General features: G+C 32.0%; 2 protein-coding genes and 2 long non-coding RNA genes across 7 annotated transcripts in view; all 4 read right to left on the reverse strand.

Moving 5' to 3' along the window:
* LOC143071405 (transient receptor potential cation channel subfamily M member-like 2) overlaps nt 1-14,797 on the reverse strand; it is a 32,510-nt gene extending 17,713 nt beyond the window's left edge. For both annotated transcript variants that reach the window (XR_012976894.1, XM_076245666.1), the window contains exons 1-9: nt 14,676-14,797; nt 13,354-13,470; nt 11,740-11,799; nt 10,493-10,691; nt 8,289-8,333; nt 7,241-7,327; nt 6,819-6,918; nt 6,133-6,365; nt 1,248-1,312 (exon numbers count right to left, since the gene is read on the reverse strand). Coding sequence is in view for 1 of the 2 variants with exons in the window: in XM_076245666.1 (XP_076101781.1) it covers nt 1,248-1,312; nt 6,133-6,365; nt 6,819-6,918; nt 7,241-7,327; nt 8,289-8,333; nt 10,493-10,691; nt 11,740-11,799; nt 13,354-13,470; nt 14,676-14,780 (1,011 nt within the window). In the remaining variant the exon portion in view is untranslated. The remainder of the gene's footprint in view (nt 1-1,247; nt 1,313-6,132; nt 6,366-6,818; nt 6,919-7,240; nt 7,328-8,288; nt 8,334-10,492; nt 10,692-11,739; nt 11,800-13,353; nt 13,471-14,675) is intronic.
* A 2,133-nt stretch (nt 14,798-16,930) lies between these two features.
* Nucleotides 16,931-18,568, reverse strand: LOC143071408 (uncharacterized). Its single transcript, XR_012976896.1, has 3 exons — nt 18,412-18,568; nt 17,347-17,476; nt 16,931-17,032 (listed from the first exon to the last, which is right to left on the reverse strand). It is a non-coding gene; the product is annotated as an uncharacterized LOC143071408 (long non-coding RNA).
* A 1,331-nt stretch (nt 18,569-19,899) lies between these two features.
* Nucleotides 19,900-23,597, reverse strand: LOC143071409 (uncharacterized). Its single transcript, XR_012976897.1, has 3 exons — nt 23,480-23,597; nt 20,443-20,702; nt 19,900-20,022 (listed from the first exon to the last, which is right to left on the reverse strand). It is a non-coding gene; the product is annotated as an uncharacterized LOC143071409 (long non-coding RNA).
* A 1,513-nt stretch (nt 23,598-25,110) lies between these two features.
* Nucleotides 25,111-26,142, reverse strand: part of LOC143071410 (transient receptor potential cation channel subfamily M member 1-like) — a 44,350-nt gene continuing 43,318 nt past the window's right edge. For all 3 annotated transcript variants that reach the window (XM_076245672.1, XM_076245670.1, XM_076245671.1), the window contains one exon: nt 25,111-25,567. In XM_076245672.1, the coding sequence (XP_076101787.1) occupies nt 25,482-25,567 (86 nt within the window). In that variant the 3' untranslated portion in view covers nt 25,111-25,481. The remainder of the gene's footprint in view (nt 25,568-26,142) is intronic.

Here is a 26,142-nt window from a genome sequence, read left to right on the forward strand (position 1 = left end):
TACATGTCTATGTCTTGTAAATACTGTTAGGCATTGCGCAAAGACATGTTTATCTCATACTGTCCATGTATTATTGAAGACATGATACATTGCTTTTTTTTTAAATATAGTGCCATTGAACTAGTTTCCATTATTTCGACTGTTTGTAAGTTGTACAAATAAAGTATTTTGTATTCATCGGATGAGTCAATAGGTATAGGAAGATGTGGTATTAATGCCAATGAGACAACTCTCCATCCAAATAATAATTTATAAAATTGAACCATTATAGGTCAAGGTACGGCCGTCAACACGGAGCCTTGGCTCACACCGAACAACAAGCTATAAAGGGCCCCAAAATTACAAGTGTAAAACCATTCAAATGGGAAAACAATGGTATAATCTATATTGAAAAAACGAGAAACACGTATAAATTACACAAGCAAACGACAACTACTGTACATCCGATTCTAAACTTAGGACAGGTGCAAACATTTGCAGTCCATTAATGTAGTACATGTATGTGTTGTAAACGTGTATGTTATAAAGTTTCACGACTGGCTCAGGTATAAGAAATGTTGGACGCCTGAAAACATGTTTATTCCTGCCACATTTTGTATGTGTCAGTTCTTAGTATATGTTTTGCTCTATCATAACTAGCTTTGCGAAATGGCCTTTGCTTATTGTTTAAGGTCATTCGATGACATTTAGTAGCTAGTATAAATTTGCTCTATATTATATGTGATTTGTTCTCTTGTGGATTCGAATTAGTTTTAATAGCAAGCATACTACGTAATCTTAGCCGTTCTGCTTTGAATGCACCTCACGTGCTTCCCTTACTATTTTAATTCATACCAAAAGTCAGGAACTCGGCAAGACATATACCTTATCAGCTCGGCTATTATAGACACGGTATCGTCAATATGTCTACTTAAGTATGCCGAGACCAAGAGTCATTACAACTATCACACATTTAACCATATCTACCACAGACCTTGTGCAATGAAGATTTAAGAAATTCGTATAAGACAATTAATAAATAATTGGAAACATTTTGTTTAAATATTGTTTTATCTATAATTATCGACATGAACACATATTGGGTAATGGTCAAATAGTCGACAACAATGCCCATAACATACACAATTGAAAGCGTTTTTTAAGGTCAACATAAAGCTCAACCATATATTAGTTTTTGTCTACACAATATGTTAGAACTAAGTCCTGCATTTTTTATTTGAAGCAAAACATGCTAAAATGTACAGTACCTTAATCCAGTCAGTCCATTTAGCTGCTGCACCAGACGCAGGTAAGCTAAACTTGTTTGGAATATCTACAACATTAAAATTAGTTAAAATTAAAACATTTGTCATTAAAAACTAAAGAGCCTGTGTCGCTCACATTGGTCTATGTGCATATTAAAAATGGACACAGATGGATTCATGACAAAATTGTGTTTTGGTGTTGGTGATGTGTTTTTAGATCTTACTTTATTAAACAATCTTGCTGCTTACAATTATCTCTATCTATAATGAAATTGGCCCAGAAGTGACAGTGGAAAATATTTTGTAAAAATTGTTAAAAATTTACAAAATTAATGAACATTGTTAAAAATTGACTATAAAGGACAATAACTCCTTAAGGGATAAATTGACCGTTTTGGTCATGACCACTTATTTGTAGATCTGACTTTACTGAACATTATTGCTGTTTACAATTTATCTCTATCTAGAATAATATTCATGATAATAACCAATTTGGGGCAGCAACCCAACAACGGGTTCTCGGATTCATCTGAAAATTTCAGGAAAGATAGATCTTCACCTGATAAATACTTTTACACCATGTCAGATTTGCTCTAAATGCTTTTGTTTCAGATATATAAGCCAAAATCTACATTTTACCCCTATGTTCTATTTTTAGCAATGGCGGTTGGTTGGTTGGTTGGGTCACCGGACACATTTTTCACCCTTATAATGGTTGTGGCCATGTTTGGTTTAATTTGGCCCAGTAGTTTTAGAGGAGAAGGTTTTAGTAAAAGTTAACGACGACGGACGACGACGACGGACACAAAGAGCCAGGTGAGCTAAAAAGTGCTTTAAACGTTTCAAATTATACCATTAGCATGCATATGTCATATTGTTAAAATGGGTTATTTGAACAGCCGTTTGTACAAATGTCAAGTGACGTTTTAAGTATATAATATAGAAAAAAACTGCAAGTCATCAATCAGAATTGTTCTACACAAAAATCTTTACAAAAAGGAATTGAGTATGTATCATCTAGAACAAGAAGTAATATATGTTGTTCTGAAATTACTAATCCCACGTGTATTCTTAAATTTCCAACTAGTTTAAGTTAACATTATAATTTCGTCACCTTATGGGCATGGTTTTTTTTATAAATATATATGCACTGAGAACTTTGTTATTTGCCTATGAATTTTAATAACTTTCAATATCATGTGTGGCAACTGTTTTAAAGATTGTAGTTAATGTATTCACTGAAAATGGTCGGGTAGAAAGAATTGACCTACAAATAACACATGTAAGGAATGCATGTTAACTTATTAGGTCTTTCCACTTTTCTGTGGAAAGACCTATTGTTTTTCTTCTGATTATTTTTTTTTTTTTTTTCTTCCGCCTAATTTTGTTCTTGCGATAAACATTTGTTTCGCAATATGTCGCTTAGATATTTGGTATATGATATCGAACAGTTTATGCGCTTTTGAAATTTACCCTGCGTAAACGAATACTTTTCTTTGTAGGAGTTATCTCCCCAAACACTGTTTTCCTTGTTAGCGCATCTCCTTCGCAACCGTAAAATATTATGACAAATTTATTTTACAAAATTGCTCGTTATATCCTTCGCATGATTTGTCCTATTTTGACCGAAGTGATATGAACGCTCCATATGAGAGTTATTTCCCCTTATGCATTTGATATAAGTGATATGCATTTCTATCTTGTAAACCATAAGTGCTAAAGACCAAGGATCTTTTGATTTGAGGTCCTTGGTCCAAAAAAATAAAAATTAGGTCAAGGTCAAAGGTCAAGGTCATATTCCAATTTTTGAATTTGGCTTATTTCCACTAATTTCCAGAAACTGTATAAGATATCGACAAATTATTTTTTCTAAATTGTTAGTTGCGACATGTCGTAACACGTAAATTTTGATTGCAAGGGTACGTTGAACGTAAAAGTGAGTTTTCTCCCCTCTTGTATTTAAAAATACGTGTATGGTGATTTAACTGATTAACCAAATATAATTAAGTCCTATGGTCTTTTGATTTGAGGTCCTTGGTTTATGACCTTGAAATTGATCTCAAGGTCATAGATTAATTTGACGTTCTAGTTTTTGACCTTTGCTCTCAGCTCATATTTATACATGATATATCCATGAGACTTTTGGCGAAAGGTATCAAACCATTTAACCTTTAAAAAAACAACCGGAAGTGACCTTGTGTAAACCGGAAGTAGCTATTTTTGTACTTTATTAATAAAAAAGTATATAGAACCAGATCTTTTTGGAATCAGTGTCAATTAAATATTCAAATATTATCGGTGGTAACATTTTTCAAACCGAAAGTAACAAATTATCTCCCTTATTTAAAAAATATTGTATAGAAACCATATATTTCTGGAATCAGCGTACAATAACCTATCAGTTGACGATTGAAATGACATTTTAAACTTAATTTTACAACTTTCATATTAAAATACATTGTTTTCAGTGGAAAGACCTTCAATTGTTCTCTGAACAATTGGTTTTTAATTTTTAATTTTTTTGTTTTGAATGCATGTTTTTCGTCGATTAATTGACAATATCCATGGCGTTTGCATTAGAGTAAATCTTTTCAGTAAGTTCTTGGAAAATTTAAAAATATGAATGTTGTTCGTTTATGAAGGTCGCCCAAAATGATACGAGCTCATACAGTATCTCGGATAACGATAAAATAGACAGCCTGTACATGAGGTGTGTATATGTTATTGAACTGTTCAAATAAAATCAATCTGATTAATGTAGGCGGTGTAAAGCAGCTTTTGATACTGACTGTACTCAGTTCATCGAACCTATGTTTAACTCTTCATTGATTCATTTACAGTGTAACAATCATGAAATGTAGAGTTAAGAACTGAAAAAACACGTTTTTCTATAATCGTAATAACAGGTTCCCTCTGGTCAATTTTCTTTTTCGCCAACACTTTCGCCAAAACGATACATTTTACTACTTTCATTTGTTTGGCCAACTAACAACTTACATGATATAGTTATAAGAAGATATAGTATGAGTGCTAAGGAGACAACTATCCATAAAAAGTACATTCACAAAAATATTGAAGTTCGGAAAATTCAAAAAGGAAAGTCACTAGTCAAATGGCCAAACGAATTGATATCAACTGTCATTTTACGGATTTGGTACAGGCATTTTCCTATGCAGAACACATCTATGACTTGAGCCTTTATCCTTCATAAGTTGTAAAAGTAAACCATTATAGGTCAAAGTAGGGTCTTCAACACAAGTCTTGGTTCACACCGAACAGCATGCTTTAAGGGTACCAAACATTACTAGTGTAACACAATTCAAACAGGAAAACCAACGATCTAATCTAAACAAAATAACAAGAAAAGAGAAACACTTATGAACCACATCAACAAATTAACGGCAACCATTGAACATCAGGTTCGTGACTGAAAACAGGTGCCAACATATGCAATGGGTTTAAACGTTTCAATAGGTACCAACCTTAATTCTTACTTTATTAAACAATACCTCATAGTTATCAAAGGTACCAGGATTATAATTTAGTACGTCAGACGCGCGTTTCGTCTACATAAGACTCATCAGTGACGCTCATTTCAAAATATTTATAAAGCCAAATAAGTACAAAGTTGAAGAGCATTGAAAATCCATAATTCCCAAAAGTTGTGCCAAATACATCTAAGGTAATCTATGCCTGGGATAAGAAAATCCTTAGTATTTCGAAAAATTCAAAGTTTTGTAAGCAGGAAACTATAAAAATGACCACAATATTGATATTCATGTCAACACCGAAGTGTTGACTACTGGGCTGGTGATACCCTCGGGGACGAAACGTCCATCAGCAGTGGCATCGACCCCGTGGTGTAAATAGTTATCAAAAGTACCAGGATTATAATTTAGTACGCCAGACGCGCGTTTCGTCTACACAAGACTCATCAGTGACGCTCATTTCAAAATATTTATAAAGCCAAACAAGACGAAACGTCCACCAGCAGTGGAATCGACCCAGTGGTAAAAATAAAATATAAATTGAATGGCTTAACTCAACTAAAAGACATATTAACACATAAATAAACGAACAAAAAATGGACGAATAAATTTGATCTATGACAGAATGAAAATACAAAATTAATAAAATAAGGGGTGATATGTTACACAATATCAGAAAAACAAACATAACATTTGACACAATTTCTCCAAATAAAATAATGTACAAAGGTAAAGGATAATGTGAATGTAAGGTATACAGTAATGGAATTCGAAAATATTTCTTTCCAAAACGTGATGCGAGAATAAAAATGAAAAATTATAGTCAAACGAAATAATTCTGGGGTCACGAGACTCGTCTTAAATATGTTTATCGGATATATTTTTTCTTGTCATGTTGCAGGATAAAGATTCAAGTCATAGATTTGTCTTACAATGCAATTTATGTCTGTCTTCGTAGTAAAAGTTAAACAAGATGATGAAATCGAAATTGTTATGTTTATTTTGCCAATAATGAATTTCAATCGCCACAATATTTTGAATTTTTCGCAAAAATTATGGTGAACGCCAGTAGAAGCTCTGTCCTTAATATTGTATACGTACCGCCTAGATAAACATAAAACATGAAATAAGGAAGACTTGACTTGATAAAATATAATGAAAATATTTTTTTCCAAAATAATAATCATAATTCTAAATCGGTTTAATCAAATATTTCTTGTATGTATGTTCGTCTTTCGCATTGCTGTTTTTTTTTAACAAAAACTTCCATGTCTGGACTTTGTGATAAGGCCTAATATATGCTTATCTTCGCTCTCCTTAAGTAAAATATGACAAAATGTTAATTAGGAATTGCAATCTTATCAATCAATATTTGTTGTGTATGTATTACATGTACATACCCGAGCAAGAGAAAGGAGAATCCGCTGGGTCATAATTATACCAAATTCTGTTCAGACGACGTTGTATACAGGGATGTCCAATGACATCCATCATTTTATTTTCAAATGCCAAAACCATTGGAGAAACTTTCATTCCAAAAATCTCATCTTCAATCTCCATTAAATCCATTGTATCACTTTCTCTTTTTTCATACAATGTATTCTGCATTTCGATTACTCTGTTTTCAAATAATCTACAAATAACCCATGGCAAGGAGTTCTCAAATTAAAGCAACATTGCAAAAACCTAAATGTATTTATATAATTATTCTTATAATTGTTTTCGTTTCAATATTTCAGAACTTTTTAAATCCGAAACATTAGTATGCGACATACAAAAATGCTTAGGTGCCTATGAAGAGGTAGACATAATCACAGTGTCGTCAAATACAATTGAATTTACGAAGTCATATGCTTTAACAAAATTGTACTTTAAACAAAAAACAGACTTTCTCTTTGTTGTATGTAAAGAACACAACAATTACTTGCTGAATTATTGTATCGTAACGGTTGTTTTGTGAAAAGGGCTTTGTTTAATATATTATGCATTTGCACTTAATACACAAAACGACCGGTCGACATCCCACAATTATAACTTATAATATGTAGAATTGAAAGGTTTATAAGAGGATATCCATGAGGCTCACTTTGAATGCTCCATTAATTCTCCGTACAACTTCTTGTCTTTTGTAGATTCAACATTGCTGGACATTGATTTCAAGATGCTACTTGCCATAATAGCAGTCACTTAAAAAGACAAATAAAGTAAATTAAATGTGTACATCTTTGTACATACACTTTATATTCTCAAGATATACACGTTTGATGAAAATAAGTACGTTCACATTGTAGTATCATTTAATTTCAATCTATTTATTTTTGTTTTTAATCTATTAGAACAAAAGAATTCAGAATGCAAGAACAATAAGTAGCAAGCATAATCTAAGTTTAATAAACATGAACGATTTGAAAGAGGTTTAGAAAAGTTCTGTGGTATAAATGGTAAGTAATCTGAGTCTTTCGAATAAACCTTAAATGTTCATTAGAGATAGAAATACAGTGTACTCACACAGCTGATTTTTACACTTAAACCAGAAAACAGTGGCCAGTTTAACTTTGTTTCCCAGAAGAGCCCAGGCTAGTAGGTCGAAGTAAACTACAAATACATAAATTTACGTCTAATTTTGTTGAGTGATTATATTTAAAAACAATGCATGACTAGTATTCATGTGTCTGTTCTATTATTTTTTTCTTTATCTGACACTTCATTTAAATGTTTAGTTTAAATAAAATTGCAATTTATTTAAAAAACGTTTATAAATAAAAACCTGTGCTATCATGTAATAGTTAACTTCGAAAATGGGTTCCAGATTGTAAGCAAATTGTCTAGTTTGCAAACAACAAGTACTGCCGCAAGCTCATATCATTGTTGCACATAATCAACTGATAATACCCTAGACATATGATGGGGTCAACGTATCTATTTTCCTGTACCACAACACAGTAGATAAATACCATTGCATTATTCAGTTAATTTAATAGAGGGGCAAAGGATAAGGAATTTTGAACTTCATAAGTCAAATCAAACTAACAACGCCACTGCTAAGAACGAAAAAAAAAAAACCAGTTCACAAAACACAGTATCGAAAATTACAGTCGGAGCAACACGAACTTCACTAAACATTTGGGTGTTCTTATGTGCTTCGGAAGGGTTAATCATATAATTATATTGTCTTGCAAAGCTAATTGCTTGAACCCTCAAATCAACAAAACCCATTTGTTTGTTTGGTGAAAATAACGTTTTATTATGATATACAAATGTAATTGAAAAGACCAAGTAATAAATTACATAGCTACACAAGTATATGCATTTTCGGGCAGGCGTACAAAATTATATTCCTGGTGTATATAATGATTTTATTTTGGACAGATCAGTTGTGTAATTTGTGATAAACAGGACCGGCAATGAACCACTTTCGAGTCATTACCATCAGAAAGTTTGGTTACGTGAACATCGTTAATGCATTAAGGGGCATCGTCACTCCTTTCCCATGTCGGTTACACGAATGTGGTCTATTGCAACCATAGTTATTGACGATTTCTATTTTGTATTTTACCTTGTTCTTTATCTTCTTCAATTGTATCTGTTGCATCAATTTGATCTACAGTGAAATACATTAATTAAAATATAAGTATATTTTCAAATCAACGACAACTTCAAAGATTATTATTCAACTGAAGGCAAAATAAATAAGGTAGAAAGCCTTTTATTTTTGTTATGTTAGTTCGTAGTTTCTTTGGTGTTGATATTTTCTTTTCATTTAAATCTCACATACCGGACTAAAAGCAAAATATGTAGGGTGGTTGGCATTCAATGACACGGTGCAGTAGAAGTACATCAGGGATACAGTTGGCTAGACGTACAATGTAACAATAATCAAAACACATGCGTATGGCTTTACCGCAAAGCAAGCTGTAAAGGCTCGGTAAAACAAAATTAGCACGAGAAATCAACAGCCTGAAATTTATATGGTATACACATATATCTATATACTTTAACACAAGGCAACCACTAGAAAAGAAGGTTTCTGATTATAGACTATGGCATAATATCACTTTATGACTTGTTGATGAATAAATTAGTCTTGTTTGAGCCTTTCAGATCAAAATGATCGTTCTAAATTATAATTGGTAAACTAATGAATCGATCAGCCATACTAGTCTGAGAAATATATATATAACAAAATTTTTATTTATAAGAATAGTAAAGTTATCCATGCGTATATACCAAATAAAGTTTTTTTTATGCCCTACTAGAGCATTTGCATTAATCAAGTATTTGCTGGCGTATCCGTATCGACGTATCGTTTAACACGTATATGAGGAAAGGATAAATTAAGTCAAGTTGGTCCCGATGAAAATATTTTATAATGCATTTATTTTAATTGAGATCGGGGTAAAATCACTATTGTAGACAAATCTGTTCGATACGTGTACGTCGATCCGTGCACGTATCCTGATACGTGAATAATGCAAATGCTCTATTTATAGGCATAAGGTTTTCTGGTCTGTGCGTCCGTCCGTCCGTCCGTTCGTCCCGCTTCAGGTTAAAGTTTTTGGTCGAGGTAGCTTTTGATGAAGTTGCAGTCCAATCAACTTGAACCTTAGTACACATGTTCCATGTGATATGATCTTTCTAATTTTAATGCCAAATTGGAGATTTTACCCCATTTTCACGGTCTACTGATCATACAAAAAGTTATCAAATGTTACCTTGATGAAAATTCAACACAGAATCATCGAGCACGTGATTATATTTTGGTATTTTTGATATGGTCCTTGCGTTCAAAGACCAAAAGGAAAATAATGGTACACAAAACTCAAAATAGAAAACTAAGGACACGAACCATACAAAAAAAAGGGGGGTTAAATTCACATTGTTAAAGTCATAAGAAACCTCAAATTAAAAACAATCATGCATATGTTTTTTATAACTAAATGGATAGTTTTCATTATACAACTTATGTACATATACTTTTTTCTAAGGAAAATTCTTTAATGTGTCCACATTTACAAGAAGTTTATTTGTTTTTAATTGCTTGCTTCCAGGAAGCAATTCGCCGACGTATTTTCCGTATGCATAGTGACCTGAGCGTAACCCTCCTCGTAAAAATCCGGCGATCGCAATACGCATGGATCTGTCATTAAAATAAACAATTATCTGATTGTACATGTTAAACACGTGCTCAATACCCATGCTTTTTGTCATTTATTTACTATAAGGTGACAATCGGTAAACTTCGGCTTTAAAACACGGCATTTAATGAGCAGCCATATTTGTTAAATCATAACAGATAGAGAGAAAAAAAATTGACGATTATACGATATGTTTGCGTAAAAAATGACAAAATCGTGCACAGAGCTCGAAGTTTATGATATAAACATGCATTGGTTCAAGAATTGGATAAACATTATTTTTCACCACTCACTGGTTTCATATGACTTTAAATTATTACATGTACAAAACATTTCTTTCAAAATTGACGGATGAAATTTTTTAAAACTGATGTTCAAAACTCGATTTTTGATTAAATAAACAAATCAAGTTTACAAGAATAAAGAGGGCTTTGTATGAACTCTATGATGAATGAGAAAGGGATTCTTGACAGTATAAGTTTCTTCTGCTTGTAAATCCACACTCAAACAATCAGTGGTTAAAAAATAGTTATAGCTGTAATTTTAAGAAAAAGGGTAATGAGAATAAGGCGAGGCAACCCATTCAATTCAGATAATAAAACAACAAATATGTGTAAACACTTACTAAAATTAAGCAGCTTCTGACATAAATATCTAGCTTGTAAACAGACATCAACTCTTTGGTCAAAGCCGACTGCAATAATGTGTCCTGCATGTCTAACACAATGTTTACTGTGATCGTTCTTGGATGCTTTTTTGTTACACTTTTTACAGTCATCCAAACATGTACACCAGATCAAATTACATATAAAGCTGTCACATCGCTAGAAAATTACACAATATTTAAATAACCAATTACATGTACTCGCTTAGCATCAGAAAACTCAATGGAAGGTGTATTATTTTGACAGCTTTGTTAATTATTTATTATCAAAAGCTGCCAACAAAAGACTACAAAATGTATCATTCTGAGCAAAACTAATGACTTTTAATGGCCTAAATACAGTACGGAATGTTACATATGTATGACAACATTTGTATATGAGATTGGTCAGAATGAGAGGCCACGGAAATGGCTTAATAACTCTAATCAAATAACAGGTGTCGGTATTCCTTTCATTTGTTTTTGCTACCCTTGTTTTTTTACTGAAATGATGATACCCTCGGGAACTTATAGTCCACCAACAGAGGCATAGATTAAACACATCCGAAGCGTTTTTCTGACGACGCTGTTTCCAGTTTATCACATCTGTATCACATGGTTTTAGTTGTTGGAATGTGATGTGACATAGTTTCAATTACGATATATTTTCCCTTTCAGAAGATTTATTTAAGTAGACCATTTTTTTTATCTATAATCATTTACGCGATGAAGATTGTTTATTGATTTAATACATAATGATCAATTGTATCATCAGAAACAATAATTCAAAACGTTTATAATTCTACTGTGAATACCTGGTTACAGATTAGTATATTTCGAATACAGGATTTTGAGAAACGACTGTTTTGAATAATTAAAGGTTACAACAAACACAAACGAAACACGCGTATAATGTAAATTGATGATTAGTTATCTATATCCAATTCCCTGTCATCGACACCATAGATAATTTTAAAATTACTCTGGTGCTTGGTTTTGATTTATTGATGGAATGTGTAATCGCATGTCGGTGTCTGCATAGAAGGAGAAGCTTACACTATCTTTTCAAATTTAATCCAATATCTGGCAAAAATCCTCGATTTAAATTTATGTAAAATGTATGGATTTTGGCTCAAGGTATTTCGCCCCTTCAGTTAACAGATGAGTATTGACGGCAATGATATATATATATATACAAAAGAGAGAAGAAAAAACACACCGTTACTTACATGATGAATAGCATGCATTGACCTACAGTCTTTTGCCTTGCAATCTTCACATCTAAACGTCTAAAGATAAATTACAGACACAACATAAAATGGCTGCATCAATTTTAAAAGAATATAAAAGAAGTATAGAAAGAGAAATCATTTCTACTGTCTTATTGTTCCTAGGTATTTGCAAAGACCATAAACATGTAAACACACTAACTAGTACTGTTTTATACAAATCTTTGTTTTCAAATTTAAGCAATAGGAAAAAGTAAAATCACAAAAATACTGAACTTAGAGGAAAATCAATTCGGAAAGTCCATAATCACATGGCAAAATCAAATACCAAACGCATCAAAAACGAATGGACAAGAACTGTCATATTCCTGACTTGGTACAGGCATTTTCAAATGTAAAAAACAACATTATGGCAAACAGAGCTACAAAAACGTCGAAAGCTTCTAAAGGGATATTCAAACTCATAAGTCGAAATACAACCTGACATAACACAAACAACGATGAAAAGACATGATCAATGAAAAAAAACCATAAAAACATAAAAAAATTAAAGAATGAGCAACACAAATCCAACCAAAAAATCGATGTGACCTCAGGAACTCCTGAAGGGTAAGCATATTCTGCTCGACATCTGACATCCTTCGTACTACTCGTAAAAATATGGATTATAAATTGATGACGCATAACACATAAACGGATTGGTACTGTATCTGCTTAACACTTCTTTTACTGAACAAATGTTGTCTTGAATGGCCGGAGAACAAAAAGAGACAAACATTTAATCTAAAGTATAATCGTTACATTTGAATTATTTCAATGTACAGTTTTAGGTTTAATAGTTGATTTCATAAGAAAAACATGTAACTATTTACTTTTTAATTCATGATGCATTAATTATATTGGTCTATTTCAATAATGACGCAGCAAGAAATTATACCTTTTTAAGTAAGTTCCCCGATGAAAGTAAAAAAATGGTGCTTTTTGTCTCATAAACAAATTATATGCTGATGATATGTGATTAACAAGCTTATCAAGGGCTTGTTGAAAAAACGTTTATCTTTTTGAATTTACTTAAAGATCCTGGACAAAAAGTTCGTTGTCATAAAAAGATGATTGTGCCACAAAGACACCATATCAAAGTGTATGCATGAAAGTAAATACAATGTATGATGAAGAAATCATTTAACAAATATTATTACAGTTTAGAGATTCCACTTGCTAGTTTAATTGTATGTCTATTGTGTTTCATTATGATACAAATGCAATTATGTTTCTTTAAATAAAGTCAAAGAATAATAGTGAGATTTAAAAATAGATGTAGATGTAATATTATTTGTTCTAGTCTGAAATAACGATTATCTTATTTTATTCAAGCAGTCATCGCAATTGACATCATTCATGCAGTCAAACATAGTGGAAAATAAGTGAATGTTAGAATAAAATGGCAAAGGGTGTTTCTTTATAATTTTACAATATTTGTATTTAAGATGAATAGATAATAATTTTCTAAAGCTTAGGAAACGAATGAAGTGTCTTCATTTTTTTTATTTTTCCATTGTCTGCCTTGATACCATGTGAAAAACGTATAACCATAATATACGACCAAGTAAATACCTCATCATACAAACTTTCGAAATGTTCTGTATTGAATACAATTCCATGTTGCAGCATGGCTGACACATAATCAACACGATCTGCGATGATTGCTTCTAACAAGAGTATCTGGGTATTCTAAATGAATTATACAACAAGAAGAAAAAATGTATGAAATAATAAAAAAAACTGATCGAATGACTACGTTTAGCGGAACATTAAATACAAGTCTCCCTTTCAAAAATAATTTGAAAAAATTAAAATATCATGCAATAAGGTGTCCTAAATGTATTATACTAGATATAACATATATGTTCCAGTCACCAAACCGCACCTCACTTACTGCTCATAGACAAACATGAACAGCGTGATCATCTCCATTTTCTACTTCTAAAATTATCAAGTTCAAAACTTGAATGTGTAAATATGTAACACACGAAATCAACCATGCAACAATGTTAATAATCAGTAATCGCACGGACAGTTCGACATTCTGAAACGTAAGACAAATCTTTTGTCTTTAGTCGGACAATGTTTTGTTATTTCTTTGTACTTTTGAAACTTGTAGTTATGTAGTAGGAACATGAGTAAATGATTTTCCATTTTGAGCAATGTTTTAGTGCTGACCACATGGTATTCATTTCGGTATACCTGTCATCAGCTGATTGGGTGTATTTTGATTGGTAAACTATGCAGCTCTCAAAGGATTTAAAGTCGAAACAAAAATTGCAATATATGTGAGTTTTTCATTCTGACCAAGCCAACACTATGTTCAAACTGTATTCAAAAATAAAGACCATAACTGGATACTGTCTTTAAACATCGACTGTAACTCGGCTCGAAAAAGGAGTAATAGCGCTAGCACGCTTAAGCTCGTACAGATACAACTGATATTCAAAGACACTATACGGTTATTGTAAATAGAATCATATGTGTGTGTCTTTCGGTTTCTACATAGTTTGAAAATATCAATATATGTGTTACATACACGTAATGTTGTCATTTTAGGGATGAGTTTAACATTTCTATATGAATGGGTGATTTGGCTGGCCATAAATCCGGTTCGACTCACCATTTCGTTTTCTTAAAAAATGTCCTGTACCCCGCAGTTGCTTTCTTATAGTCCGTTTCTGTGAATGTTGGCGTTTATTTTTGTTGCAGTATAGTGTTTCTGTTGTTCCGTTGTTTCCTCCTACATCTGATATGGTTCCCTCAGTTTTATTTTTTAATGCGGATTTGCTTTTGCCTCATCAATTTATGACTATTGAACAGCGGTATAATTCTGTTGCATTTTTGATACATATGTAATTTCTGTTATTTTATAAACAATTTGTTAAAAATACCTTAGTTTTGTATTTTACTCTGTTTGGGTCTTGACTGTACTGATAAGCAATATAGAAATACAATGACAACGATCCAGGATCAAGAGAAAACTGTAATATTTCCATTAGCTCGTTAGATTTTTCATCTGAAATGGAAAAAAAATGTATCCTTGAGATGTCCTGCATCTTAAATGAAAATTATACAATTATAGGAATATAATTAATGCATGTAGATTGCGTTAATGTCAACTATCCATTCAAATTAAAAAGTTATATAAAGTATTCTGTCCATTGCATTTTACAAGCATGCTATGCAAGTTCTAGTTGTCTCTCCAATAGTGGGATTTTCATAACTTTAAATGTCCTCCAACTTGGTCGTCTTGATGGGAAATAGATATTATCTTTTAACAAGTTCTGTTGTTGTAACAGTGTCTCAATATTTCAGCACACAAGACTTTGACCAAAAACTATATTTCAACTATCGTAAATAAGATATCACAATAGTTATATCGATTATACTGTTGATGACTATTAAATTTAGTAAATACTGGACAGTTTGATCTTTGAAAACACGAAATTATTTTAACTAGTTGTTGTATCTGGGATTTTCTTTGCCTTGCGCCCATGTCAGTCATTTTGTATCTGACGTATTACCTAACAACTATTAATCGAAAACTGTTCAGACATAATTCTATTGTCATGTTATCACGTCACTCATGACTATTTCCCCAAAAATTGAAAATTGTTATTCTTAATCACCGATTCGTGAAATGGCATAGTTATAAAATACGAAAACAATTCTACAATCAACACATTTATCACGGTGGATAGTCTAGTCTCTCTAAACTTAAGGTAACCTTTATTTTTATTTAATCTAATCTAGTTAAGTCATTTGATTCGCTAACCAATGGGGTGGTAGATGAAAAGTTATTTTCACACAAGCTTCCGTCTAAAACACTTGCGTCAACTAAATCTCAAAATAACATTTTTTACTTGCTATTTTATAATCATTACTTGTAGAATCTTCTGTAGTAGCTCCACCCGTTGCTTTTGGTGTCACGGTGTTACCAATTAATTTGTTTTCATCGTTTGTATCGGTTTCTGTCGAGGTCCCATTTTCGTCATTTTTTACTGTTATTTCAGTTGTAGGTTCGGGTGTTCTTGATATCAAATCGTCATGATATAAGGATGTTTGGACATCGGGAGTAGTGCTGTCTTCACATATTGTATAATCAACTTTTGACGATTGGGCTTCGTCGTCAACTGTCATTCGTTGTCCATTTAATGAGGGTTCAGCAAAGGTAAAAATAAAATAAACACAAAAATAATACAATAACACAATAGATTCTCATTCTTTCAGCTAAGCAAGATAGTCTTTCTTTTTGGAATAAAGGGAACGAAAATGGGCACAATAATAAATGTTGGTATCATTGTCTTGGAATAATAAAAGACAGCAAACACTTCATAAAAGTGAATACATTGCTTGGTTACTTTTATGCAAAGATGTATTTTAACAGTGAATGAATACAATTATTTGAACGCTTTTTACCATTTACCTTCATTGTGAAATATGATGATATATGCTATATAATACAAAAATTTTCAATATGTCATTTATCACACTATATTTTTAATCAACATGATAATAACGGCTATTGTTGACGGATTCCGATCATCAACAAAATAATTACAATGTTCTATAATGATTTAAAATAATAATTTACCTGGATTAGTATAAAGATCCTTCAACACTCCTGACATTATCGGTACCAACTTATGCGATTTCTCAATTGCATCTACAAAAAATGTTAATCATAAAAGGACAAGAGTAAACGAATGTTAAATGTAAATAAAAGGAATTGTTGCAGTGGAACCATAATCACGGTTCAAAAACAAGAGAGCGATTTATGCAATATTATGCAAAAATAACCCCCTTCCATGGAAACTAATTTCCGATGAGAAATATGCTTTTAGTTTTTGAAATAAGTGTCCTGCTATTTTACTGTATGTGAAAGCATTGATTGTTAACACTTTTCTTATTTTGGTTATAGTCCAGGTTTTTTAAGTAAATTTGAAAAGAGTGTCCTGTTATTTTATTGTATGTGGAAACACAGATTGTTTAATGTATACTCTTCTCATTTTGGTTATAGACTGAATTGTTAGACATTTATTATCATCAGGTCCTGTTTTCTGCTAATACTCAATTCTATTTATTCATAAATATTACTACGTTTACATTTTTAAGATGTTATTTCAAATACGTCATAGCCACCTTGGTCATTCTTTATATGTTTTAGTGACCATCCTTTGATGATTGCATCTACTATAGTATCTTCTAAGGTTATTTCATCTGATCTTTCTACATCATATACAGTTATCTGGAAGAAAATAAAATCAATTTATATGCACTCCTCAATCTGTATTCATACTGGGAATACACTAAACAAGCTATTATTAAAAATCGGTATGTATCATGACTTTGTGTATAGATATGTAAAGTTTTTTTTCTTTTTTAGCCATGGCGTTGTCAATTATTTTCGATCTATGAGAGTGAATGTCCCTCTGTTCTTCCCTCTTGAACAAGAGTAAAAATATTAATACGAAATATTCAGGTTATTCGTTAAAGTTTGGTTGAATTATCGTCATATTATCATCATACGTGTATATTGATTATTTCGTTTAAGTAACTCACAAGATGTTGATTTTCTTTTATCTTTGTCATTCTCTGCTCAAGGTTGTATAATGAACTTTTCGTAAATATTGTTCCAAATAATGTTGGGGCTTTGTTCTTTAGAAGTCCTGTTCTCTCACTCATTAGTTCTCTGGGTTCATAAATATAGTAACAGCAAATTATAATCATATACACAACAATACACAGATACATTTCCATATATATATATAGTTCATAACAAAAGCTTCCAGAACGGTTTTTAAGTTATGTATCTGACTTTTTTTATTGAAAAAAATTGGTAAAACACAACACTCCTAGGGATACAACCTATTGCATCATATCCAATACACCGGATGTAGACACCACATTCGAAAACTAATAAAATTCCGACTGTAAGTGGCTGTATGGTGAGGTGACGTTGATAAACAGTCAACACAAAATTGTTGATCAATTTAACAGCGGTACATTTTTGTGACTATAAAAGTTAAACATTTTTTTTTTAACTTTGCCGAATTGTGTGTGTGTGTGTGTGTGTGTGCATGACACTATATTCAGTAGTTAAGGAATAACTGTAATATTTTTTCTGTTTTTTGCGTAGCGGGTTATTTACAGTGTGCATCACATTTTTTATGTTATTTCCTTTTCTTATAATTTAGTTCTAAATTCTATTTTAAACCGTAGAAAACCATGAAAAAACGTTGATCACGTCACGGTCACATGACTAAATTATGTCTATGGGCTGATAACAAAATAATGTCAGCAAATCAGAAGACGCGTTACATCCAAAATTAAATTATTGGTGAATGACGACGAAAAGTAGCATTACCAAAATCCAATACAAGCGGTGTGAAAGTCAGAGAGCTTTAAAGATTGTTTACGCACGTAAATAAAACGAAATAAATCGTATGTATAATTGATTAAATCACCTCAACATTGGAAAGTAATATAGACAATAACGCATATATGTAGTGTATGTATTGTGGGTTCTGAATTTATGATAGTTTCCCAATAACAATAGAAGATATTTTTTTTTATAATAAATGGAAATCTCCAATCAACTGATAGTGTTAGTTTGTCTACAAGTACCTGCTTGTAAGGAAGTCAACTAATAAATCTGCAGCTTTCCCCGATCCCTTTACCAGAAGAACGGGAATGTTAGATTCAACAGATGTCTCCACTTGATGAATTGTCTCTATATCGCCTTCGGCTACCACTAATAAAACTGGAATCTCCATGGGCAATTCTGTATACATGGAAAAGTGTTACATGCATATACATGTATACAGGGAACACAGTTTACCTGTCAGGTTTGTGGATTTTAACTTTAATCTTACATAAATACAGCCATAGATTTACATTTTATATTTAAAGTAACATACAATATATTCGGTGTCTATGAAGCAAAGCTAAAACAAAGCGCAGGTAACTCAAATTCATCTCCAAAGTACATTTAAGGCCTAAAATACATAACATATAACAAACGATTTAGTCATGCACATTTTAATCCTAACATAAACTAGGTGACTACAAACTTTTAACTGTAGATGTGAAGGATTTTGCGTCAGTTGCTTTCATGTAGCTTCAATGAAAAAAGTTTTCAACGAGCATGTACTATTAATACTATGGTGAGTTTATTAATTTACCATTATGATATTGTTTGCCGTCCTCGTTTTCCGTAACAAACGACAGAAGAGGTGTGGTTTTCTCTGATAAACTTTTTAAAAGTTCAATCAAACCAATGTTAAACCAGTCTTTCTCATTCCCGTATGGTAGTTTAAATGACAACTGATTCGTTGATGCTTTCGATTTGCTCGTTGTTGTTTGCTTCTTTTGGTTGGGTTTTCCATGAAATTTCTCATCCTGTGTTAGTAAGAAAACGAATTGACAAAATATTGCTCTTTATTAGCAATATTGACAAAATCTTATCTATGAAATTCACTTACATGTAACTAATTATTCTTTAAATAAACGAAGTAAAAAAATATTGGTACAATGTTAGAGTAATAAATTTTTCGTAAAACAAACTGTAGGTAACTCTGAGTACTCTCTGATCTGTACTTAGTCTTTGCTTCGGCGATGTAAAAGGTACCCTGACACATCCACTCTGTTTTTGTGAGATGTATTACTGTTTGTATCCATCTGATGAGTTAAGCCTTTTTCAACTGATTTTTATAGTTTGTTCTTATGTTATATTGTTCCAAGGATAGGGAAGGATGGGGCGCCAGTTAACATGTTTCACCTCGCCACATTTTGTATGTGCCTGTTCCAAGTCACAAGCTTGTATCATATTTGCTTTTCATTCATTATTTTGTATTTAAATTATGCCGTTAATTTCTCTCTTGAATTGTTTTACATTTTGTCATTTCTGTGCCTTTTATTGCTGACAGTGAAGGATAGGTTTTACTCATTGTTGAAGGCCGTACGGTGACCTTTTGTTGTTCATTGCTGTGTCATTTTGTCTATTAAAGAGTTGTCTCACTGGTAATCATACATGTATCACATCCTCTTATTTTATAATATTGTCCCAATATATATTTACACTTATAACATAGAATATGGATTGTAAGTGATTTACCTTTGGCTTGACTGCAAGTAATTTAGTTGCTACTGTTTCATTCGTTCTGATGTCTTCTTCAAATGCATTGTAAATAAAAGAACTAATACCAACATCTTTTCCACGATAAATCAACCAACTTTCTGTGAATGAAAGTTTATAAAACAAGTCTGTGTTAAACATTAAAAAAATACAAAGTAACTAGGTATATAAAATTTAATGCATTTCTAGGTTCTGGAAGTTTAAAACTTCATGAAATTTTGAAATTTACTTTTTCAAGCCTGAAAATCATGGTAAAATAAGCAATTTACAGAATTTCATTTTGAGTTTGAACGAACAACATCTCATTTCAAAATTTTGGGTCCCGCTTCGTTAATAACCAACCGAAAATTCAAATTTTGATTTAACTTTTATACTTGTTATTATTAGCTGACATGGATAGCTATTGTTTAAAGACATAGTACAAGTGTAAAGTGTCATCAATTTTAAATTGACTATTTGAGAATGAGCTAAACTGAATTAAATCTGAGTTTACAAGTACCATTCCTTTGGAATACATGTACCTTTAACCTTTTTCAGTGTATCGATAAGATCCGCGGTAAATGCTGTTGCATTCCAAGGTCTAGGTACAAAACTGTCGGAGTCCCCCACTACTGCTAAAACAAGTCCAGGAAATTGTTTTCTAAAATCTATCGCCTTTTCTTTTAAAACTTTGGTATCTCCTGTTTCTCCTAATTCAAAGATTTCGTTCCATATCTCACTTTCACACTCGAATATTACTTCATCATTTCTTTTCTCAACAAAAGCTGCTTCAACTTGTATTCTGTAAGATAAATTTGACTTTTTGAAATAGTTTCTTAATTCGGGAATTTAAAGTTGCATACATTTTAATTGGTACGCAAACATTTACGAACCATGAATCGCTTAAATCGGTCACCTTGAATCTTATTATGTTTCCTTATATGTTCTTGTAGTATCAAGCTGTATGACCTCAGAGCCAATAAGATTATCTTTAAATTTGTTTTGGTCGACCACATGGAATATTTCAATTTAAAAGGTTTTTTTACAAAGTATGAAAATAAAAAGAGGAAAAGGCGGTCTCGTGCTGCAACATAGTTGTTTTCCATGTTTTAAACAAATAACACGAATTTGACAGAATAGCTGAAACGAAGTCGCTGATCGAATCATTCACACGAACATATTCACACAAGGATAAAAACAGTAAGAGCTTAGCATACCAATCGTTGATCACAACATTAAATATTATTATCGCTTTTTTGTGCATTTTTCCTTTGATCTTTTTTGGGGATAATTTTCATATCATGCTATCGCTTGAGATGGAAAATTATCGCTAGAAACTAAGCATGCACGTGGCGCTGCTAACGAAATTGACATGAAATTGACAACGTCGTCATAGGTAAAATAGCGATAAAAAGATTATCATTGTTCGTCCCGGCTCAAGCGAGAAAATCAATCTCGTTGAGATGATCACCGATAATCTATAAATATCTAATTTGTAAAAATCATTCAAATAATAAAAAAATCCTGTTACGGTGGTTAATACATATACTTGATAGAATAAATTAAAGATGTTTCGTAAAACGTAACTGATTATATCGATTTCAATTATAAAAGGCACACATCTTATGTTTGTGATGTTCAGGTCAAGTGTATAAGTTTGTAAGGTATATAAGAGTTCCTTTAAATACGAACCACTTATTACATTTTAATGTTGTGTTTTTGTTGTGTCGTAGTTCTCTTATATTTGATACGTTTTCCTCAGTTTTAGTTTGTAACCCGGATTTGTTTTTACTTATCGATTTATGAATTTCGAACAGCGGTATACTACTGTTGCCTTTATTGTATTTCTATGTAATTCGTTGAAATGTTTTCAGTTATCTCAGGGTCGCAAATAAGTTATGGTGTCAATTTTCGTCGTTCCACTAGTTTTCCAACTGTGATAGCATACACAAGACGATCAAAACTGAAATATTTGACGTGTCGATGGTTTCTGTAGATCACAATAAAATTACATCAACTTGTAAAAGGATTCTCAAGTTTCTACATCTTGCGCGATATGACTATTCCCAACTAAGGGAGTTGAAATTATAATGGTGCTGTGTGTTGTTTAAACTAATAATTTCTTAGTGAACTTTTAACGGGTATCACAACTGCAGCAGTATTTGCTTACCCTCACGGAGTACCTGATATCCCCCACGGTGTTAGAATGGAATCATGTTGTTCAATATTTAGTGATTTGTTGACTTTAAATATTTTTTTTGTCGTGTTTTCTTCAATTGTCATGAGGATGTCAGTGTGTTGTCGACTTTTGAGATTATATATTCCTTTGCTATCTTCCTCCTCGTGTATGCTGGTGCTATAGGGATTTTAAATTTCTTATTATTAAGAAAAAGTTCAAATTTACATTGTTTGTGAAGCATAAATTATGTTATCTTCATCATAAAAGTGTGTATACAACAGTATCGCCGTTCCTCGAACATTTTGTTCCACATTAATTACTAGGTTATGTGTATAGGTTTTTGACATTTTTACCTATTATGTCTGTTTGTTTTGTTCCGGTGGTCCGAGATCAGTAGAATTTGCGTCGGACCAATAGATTTTGTGAGCTGGTGGTCCGGCGGACCACTAGAAATTCGTCGATAAAAATCACTAATTGCATTGCAATCTCGGTTTGTTTACAAAGAATTTTCCTACGAAATCAATTGCACTTGGCGGTAATAAGCACAATGTAATGAATTGTGTAACATGTGAAGAATTTGCAGTTGCAGACCTAGCTAAAAAAATGTATATTTAATTTGTAACCGGATCTTCAAATTTTAAGTTAAATTCCATAATTGCTCATGGACATTCAGAATAGCACAAAAAATCTACGGGAATAACATATGTAAAAAGTAAAATCACAAAAATACTGAACTTAGAGGAAGATCAATTGGGAAAGTCCATAATCACATGGCAAAATCAAATAACAAAACGCATCAAAAACGAATGGACAAAAACTGCCATATTCCTGACTTGGTACAGGCATTTTCAAATGTAGAAAATGGTGGATTAAACCTGGTTCTATAGCGCTAACCCTCTCACTTTAATGACAGTCTCATCAATTTCCGATATTTTTACATTGATGCGTTAAATAAACAGACACAATAAATATAATAGTCAAAATATGGGTACATCAGTCATAAAAGAAAGCATGCAAATAAGAGTAAACATAAAAAAGAAGATGAGGTATGATTGTCAATGAGACAACTATCCACAAAAGACCAAAATGACACAGACATTAACAACTATAGGTCACCGTACGGCCTTCGACTATCATTTAAATTGGTGTTTGTCAAATGAATGTCATTTTTGCAGGGCCAGTAGATTTGGAGCTGGACCGATGGATTTTCAGTCCACTGGTCCGACTGCCCAGTACACAAAAAAGCTTAGATTCGACCCCTATTAATACATCACCGCATCTACTTAAAACTACATATTCAATTTTTACATAAAGTTAGGACAAAAACAGTAAAATAATGAAGAGCAATGATACATCAACATTTGTTTCATTAATAATAGTAATAAAAATAATATACTTACAAATTATCAGTCATTCTGATTTATAAAAGAATCATTTTTTTGCAATTGATTCGCATTCAAAAATTTAAACAGAACTATAACTTGACTGTTGAAATAAACAATTAACATTCCCTTCGCTCTGATAATCACAATACAAACAAATTTGCTAAACAAATCGTTGATTTCCGAAAAATTAAATTTTGCCAGTAAGCTTTGTGAATGTATTATAATATGCCGGAATAAACATTTTGTTATACAATTTATGGTCCAACAGCTTATTTGTTTCTTTTTTGTCGAAAAAGAAATATTTAAAAAAAACAACGAATGTGTAACAAAATACTAGTAAATCAATTATACTATTTAAAGAACTATTTTTCTATTATTACTGAAAGTAGTTTAATAACCTTGACCATTCTTATATATAATGAATTTTTCCTTAAAGGGACATTAGCTGTCAATTGAATTGTTTTATATTTCAAGAGTGGTCGTTTCTCCTTCGGGTTCATTTATTTTAGGTAATTTTTGCTTCTGAGACTGTTTCTTGTGTATTTGATTTTACTCTGTTTTACCAAAGAAAATCGTCAAAGTGGATTTTTATTTTTTTCTATTCGAGAGGTATCGTCACGTATGAATGTTTTCGAAAAAAATCGTGGAATTGGGGTTTAATGTGGTCGTATAAGTCATTGAATTACCACACACTAATAGGTCATTAAAACCAGTTCTTAAACAAGAATGTTGTTCAAGAGAACGAATTCATGTTTGCACATTGTATCAATGTGTTTACAGTACAGAATCGGGAACTTTATCGCTTTTTCTTTCAATAAGTTAACACTATTCAAATGCAAATAATTATCTAAAGCTAAAGGTCACTAGGAAATTGAAAACGACGAATAAGCACATAGTTCACCAAGAATCTTATAAAAAGGTGTAGATCGTAGAGTGCGTTCCATCTACGTTCGACAAACGCCAGAAAAACGCCAAAATACGCTACTTGAACGCCTAGATACGCTTTTCGTAGGTCCATTACACGCTTAACGCTCGTTGTGCACACGATACAGATATGATTGACAGTTGGAATGCATCCAAAATTTCTAGTGTATTGGCAGCGTACATGATTTTTTACCACGCCCGGCATACGTCGGAGCTATACGCTGATGTATGATGCCTGTATTAAAAGTGAGCCACACGAACCTCAAACTTGATACGGATTAACCTCCGTTGTTTGGACTTAATTTCCGATTTGTTTAGGCATACATTCATGAAGCAAAAAACATTTTTAAAAAAGTGTAAAAAAAAAGACGGAGAGCAACCAAAAACAATCACTGAATTACACGCTTCTGACTTTGGAAAGTCACATGAAGAAAGTTTCGGGTTTGAAGATGTTTGTGAATGCTCATCTTTCCTCTAACAATCATTATGGACAGTATGTGACAGCACAACTTGACTGTAAGCAACCATTTTGAAATAACTTGACTCCTCAGATCGACAAGAATGACAAACACAACTAACATAAAGACAAAAGACAAAAAAGTAACGATCTTAGAGTACTCGCAGTTACTGGAATCTATTTCAAAGCCAATAACATATAACAAGTACAACATATTTTCCATGTGGACAGGATGTAGGTTCATAGGTTCTCCAAATAAAATGTATAACAATGCATATCATATATTTTAATTCATCACAAACAAAAACAATGTTAGTACAAATTAAAACAATATTTAAAGATCTTACTACGGTGCTATTGGTATCCTTTAGGAATAAAGTAATTATCAGGATGATCAATGTGTTTACTGTTTACATACATGTATGCGTCGCGTCGTATAACATAATTACATTAGCAGGGAAACTACGACTGTGCATAAAAAAACCCAAACGTTATTGACAGATATTTCTTCGCAGTAAGACTCATGTCGAACTGTTTAAAATACCCACATACATCATTACATTACAATATAGACAATCTGAATAATTTAAAAAGTAATTTACACATGTACAATACAATTTTGTTCTCTCATTTCTACTATTTTTTCTTTGTCGCCTGGTAATATAGACAGCGGACAGCATGCAGCTCCTGTTCTTTAACTAATACTTTCTTTTTATTTTCTTCTACAAAAAAAAGAGAAAAAGAATTCCATAAATAGATGACTTGATTTATTTCCGCTTCAAAATAGAACTATTCAGTGATTGGTGCTATGAATTATAAATTCCGACGGAATGTTCTCAGACTGGTGTTTAGTAATAAATCTAGAAGAATAAAAACGTCTAGTCATTGGGAACTTTGATGTTCAAACAATAGGATGGTTTCTGTTGTAATACAGAAATTAAAAGATAATAGATCAACACCTTAATTTCTATACATTTTGGCGTATTTTGAGTACGCACCGAAAGATTAATATATCATCATTCTATTAAATCTTCAGTTAGTACTAAAAATTCGACAAAAAACCTATAGTACAGTTGTTATAAGAAAATGCCAGTACCATGTCAGGAATATGACAGTTGTTTTCCACTCATTTGATGTGTTTTATCATTTGTTTTTGCCATTTCATTAAAGACTTTCCGTTTTGAATTTTCCTCTGAGTTCAGTATTTTTGTGATTTTTTGTTTTTTTAGATTGAAAGTTATGTAATGTGATGACATAATCACATAATTGTAACAGTGTTAGTGTTTAACATACACGA

This window comes from Mytilus galloprovincialis, chromosome 4, assembly GCF_965363235.1.
Source record: "Mytilus galloprovincialis chromosome 4, xbMytGall1.hap1.1, whole genome shotgun sequence".
Classification (NCBI taxonomy): Eukaryota; Metazoa; Mollusca; class Bivalvia; order Mytilida; family Mytilidae; genus Mytilus; species Mytilus galloprovincialis.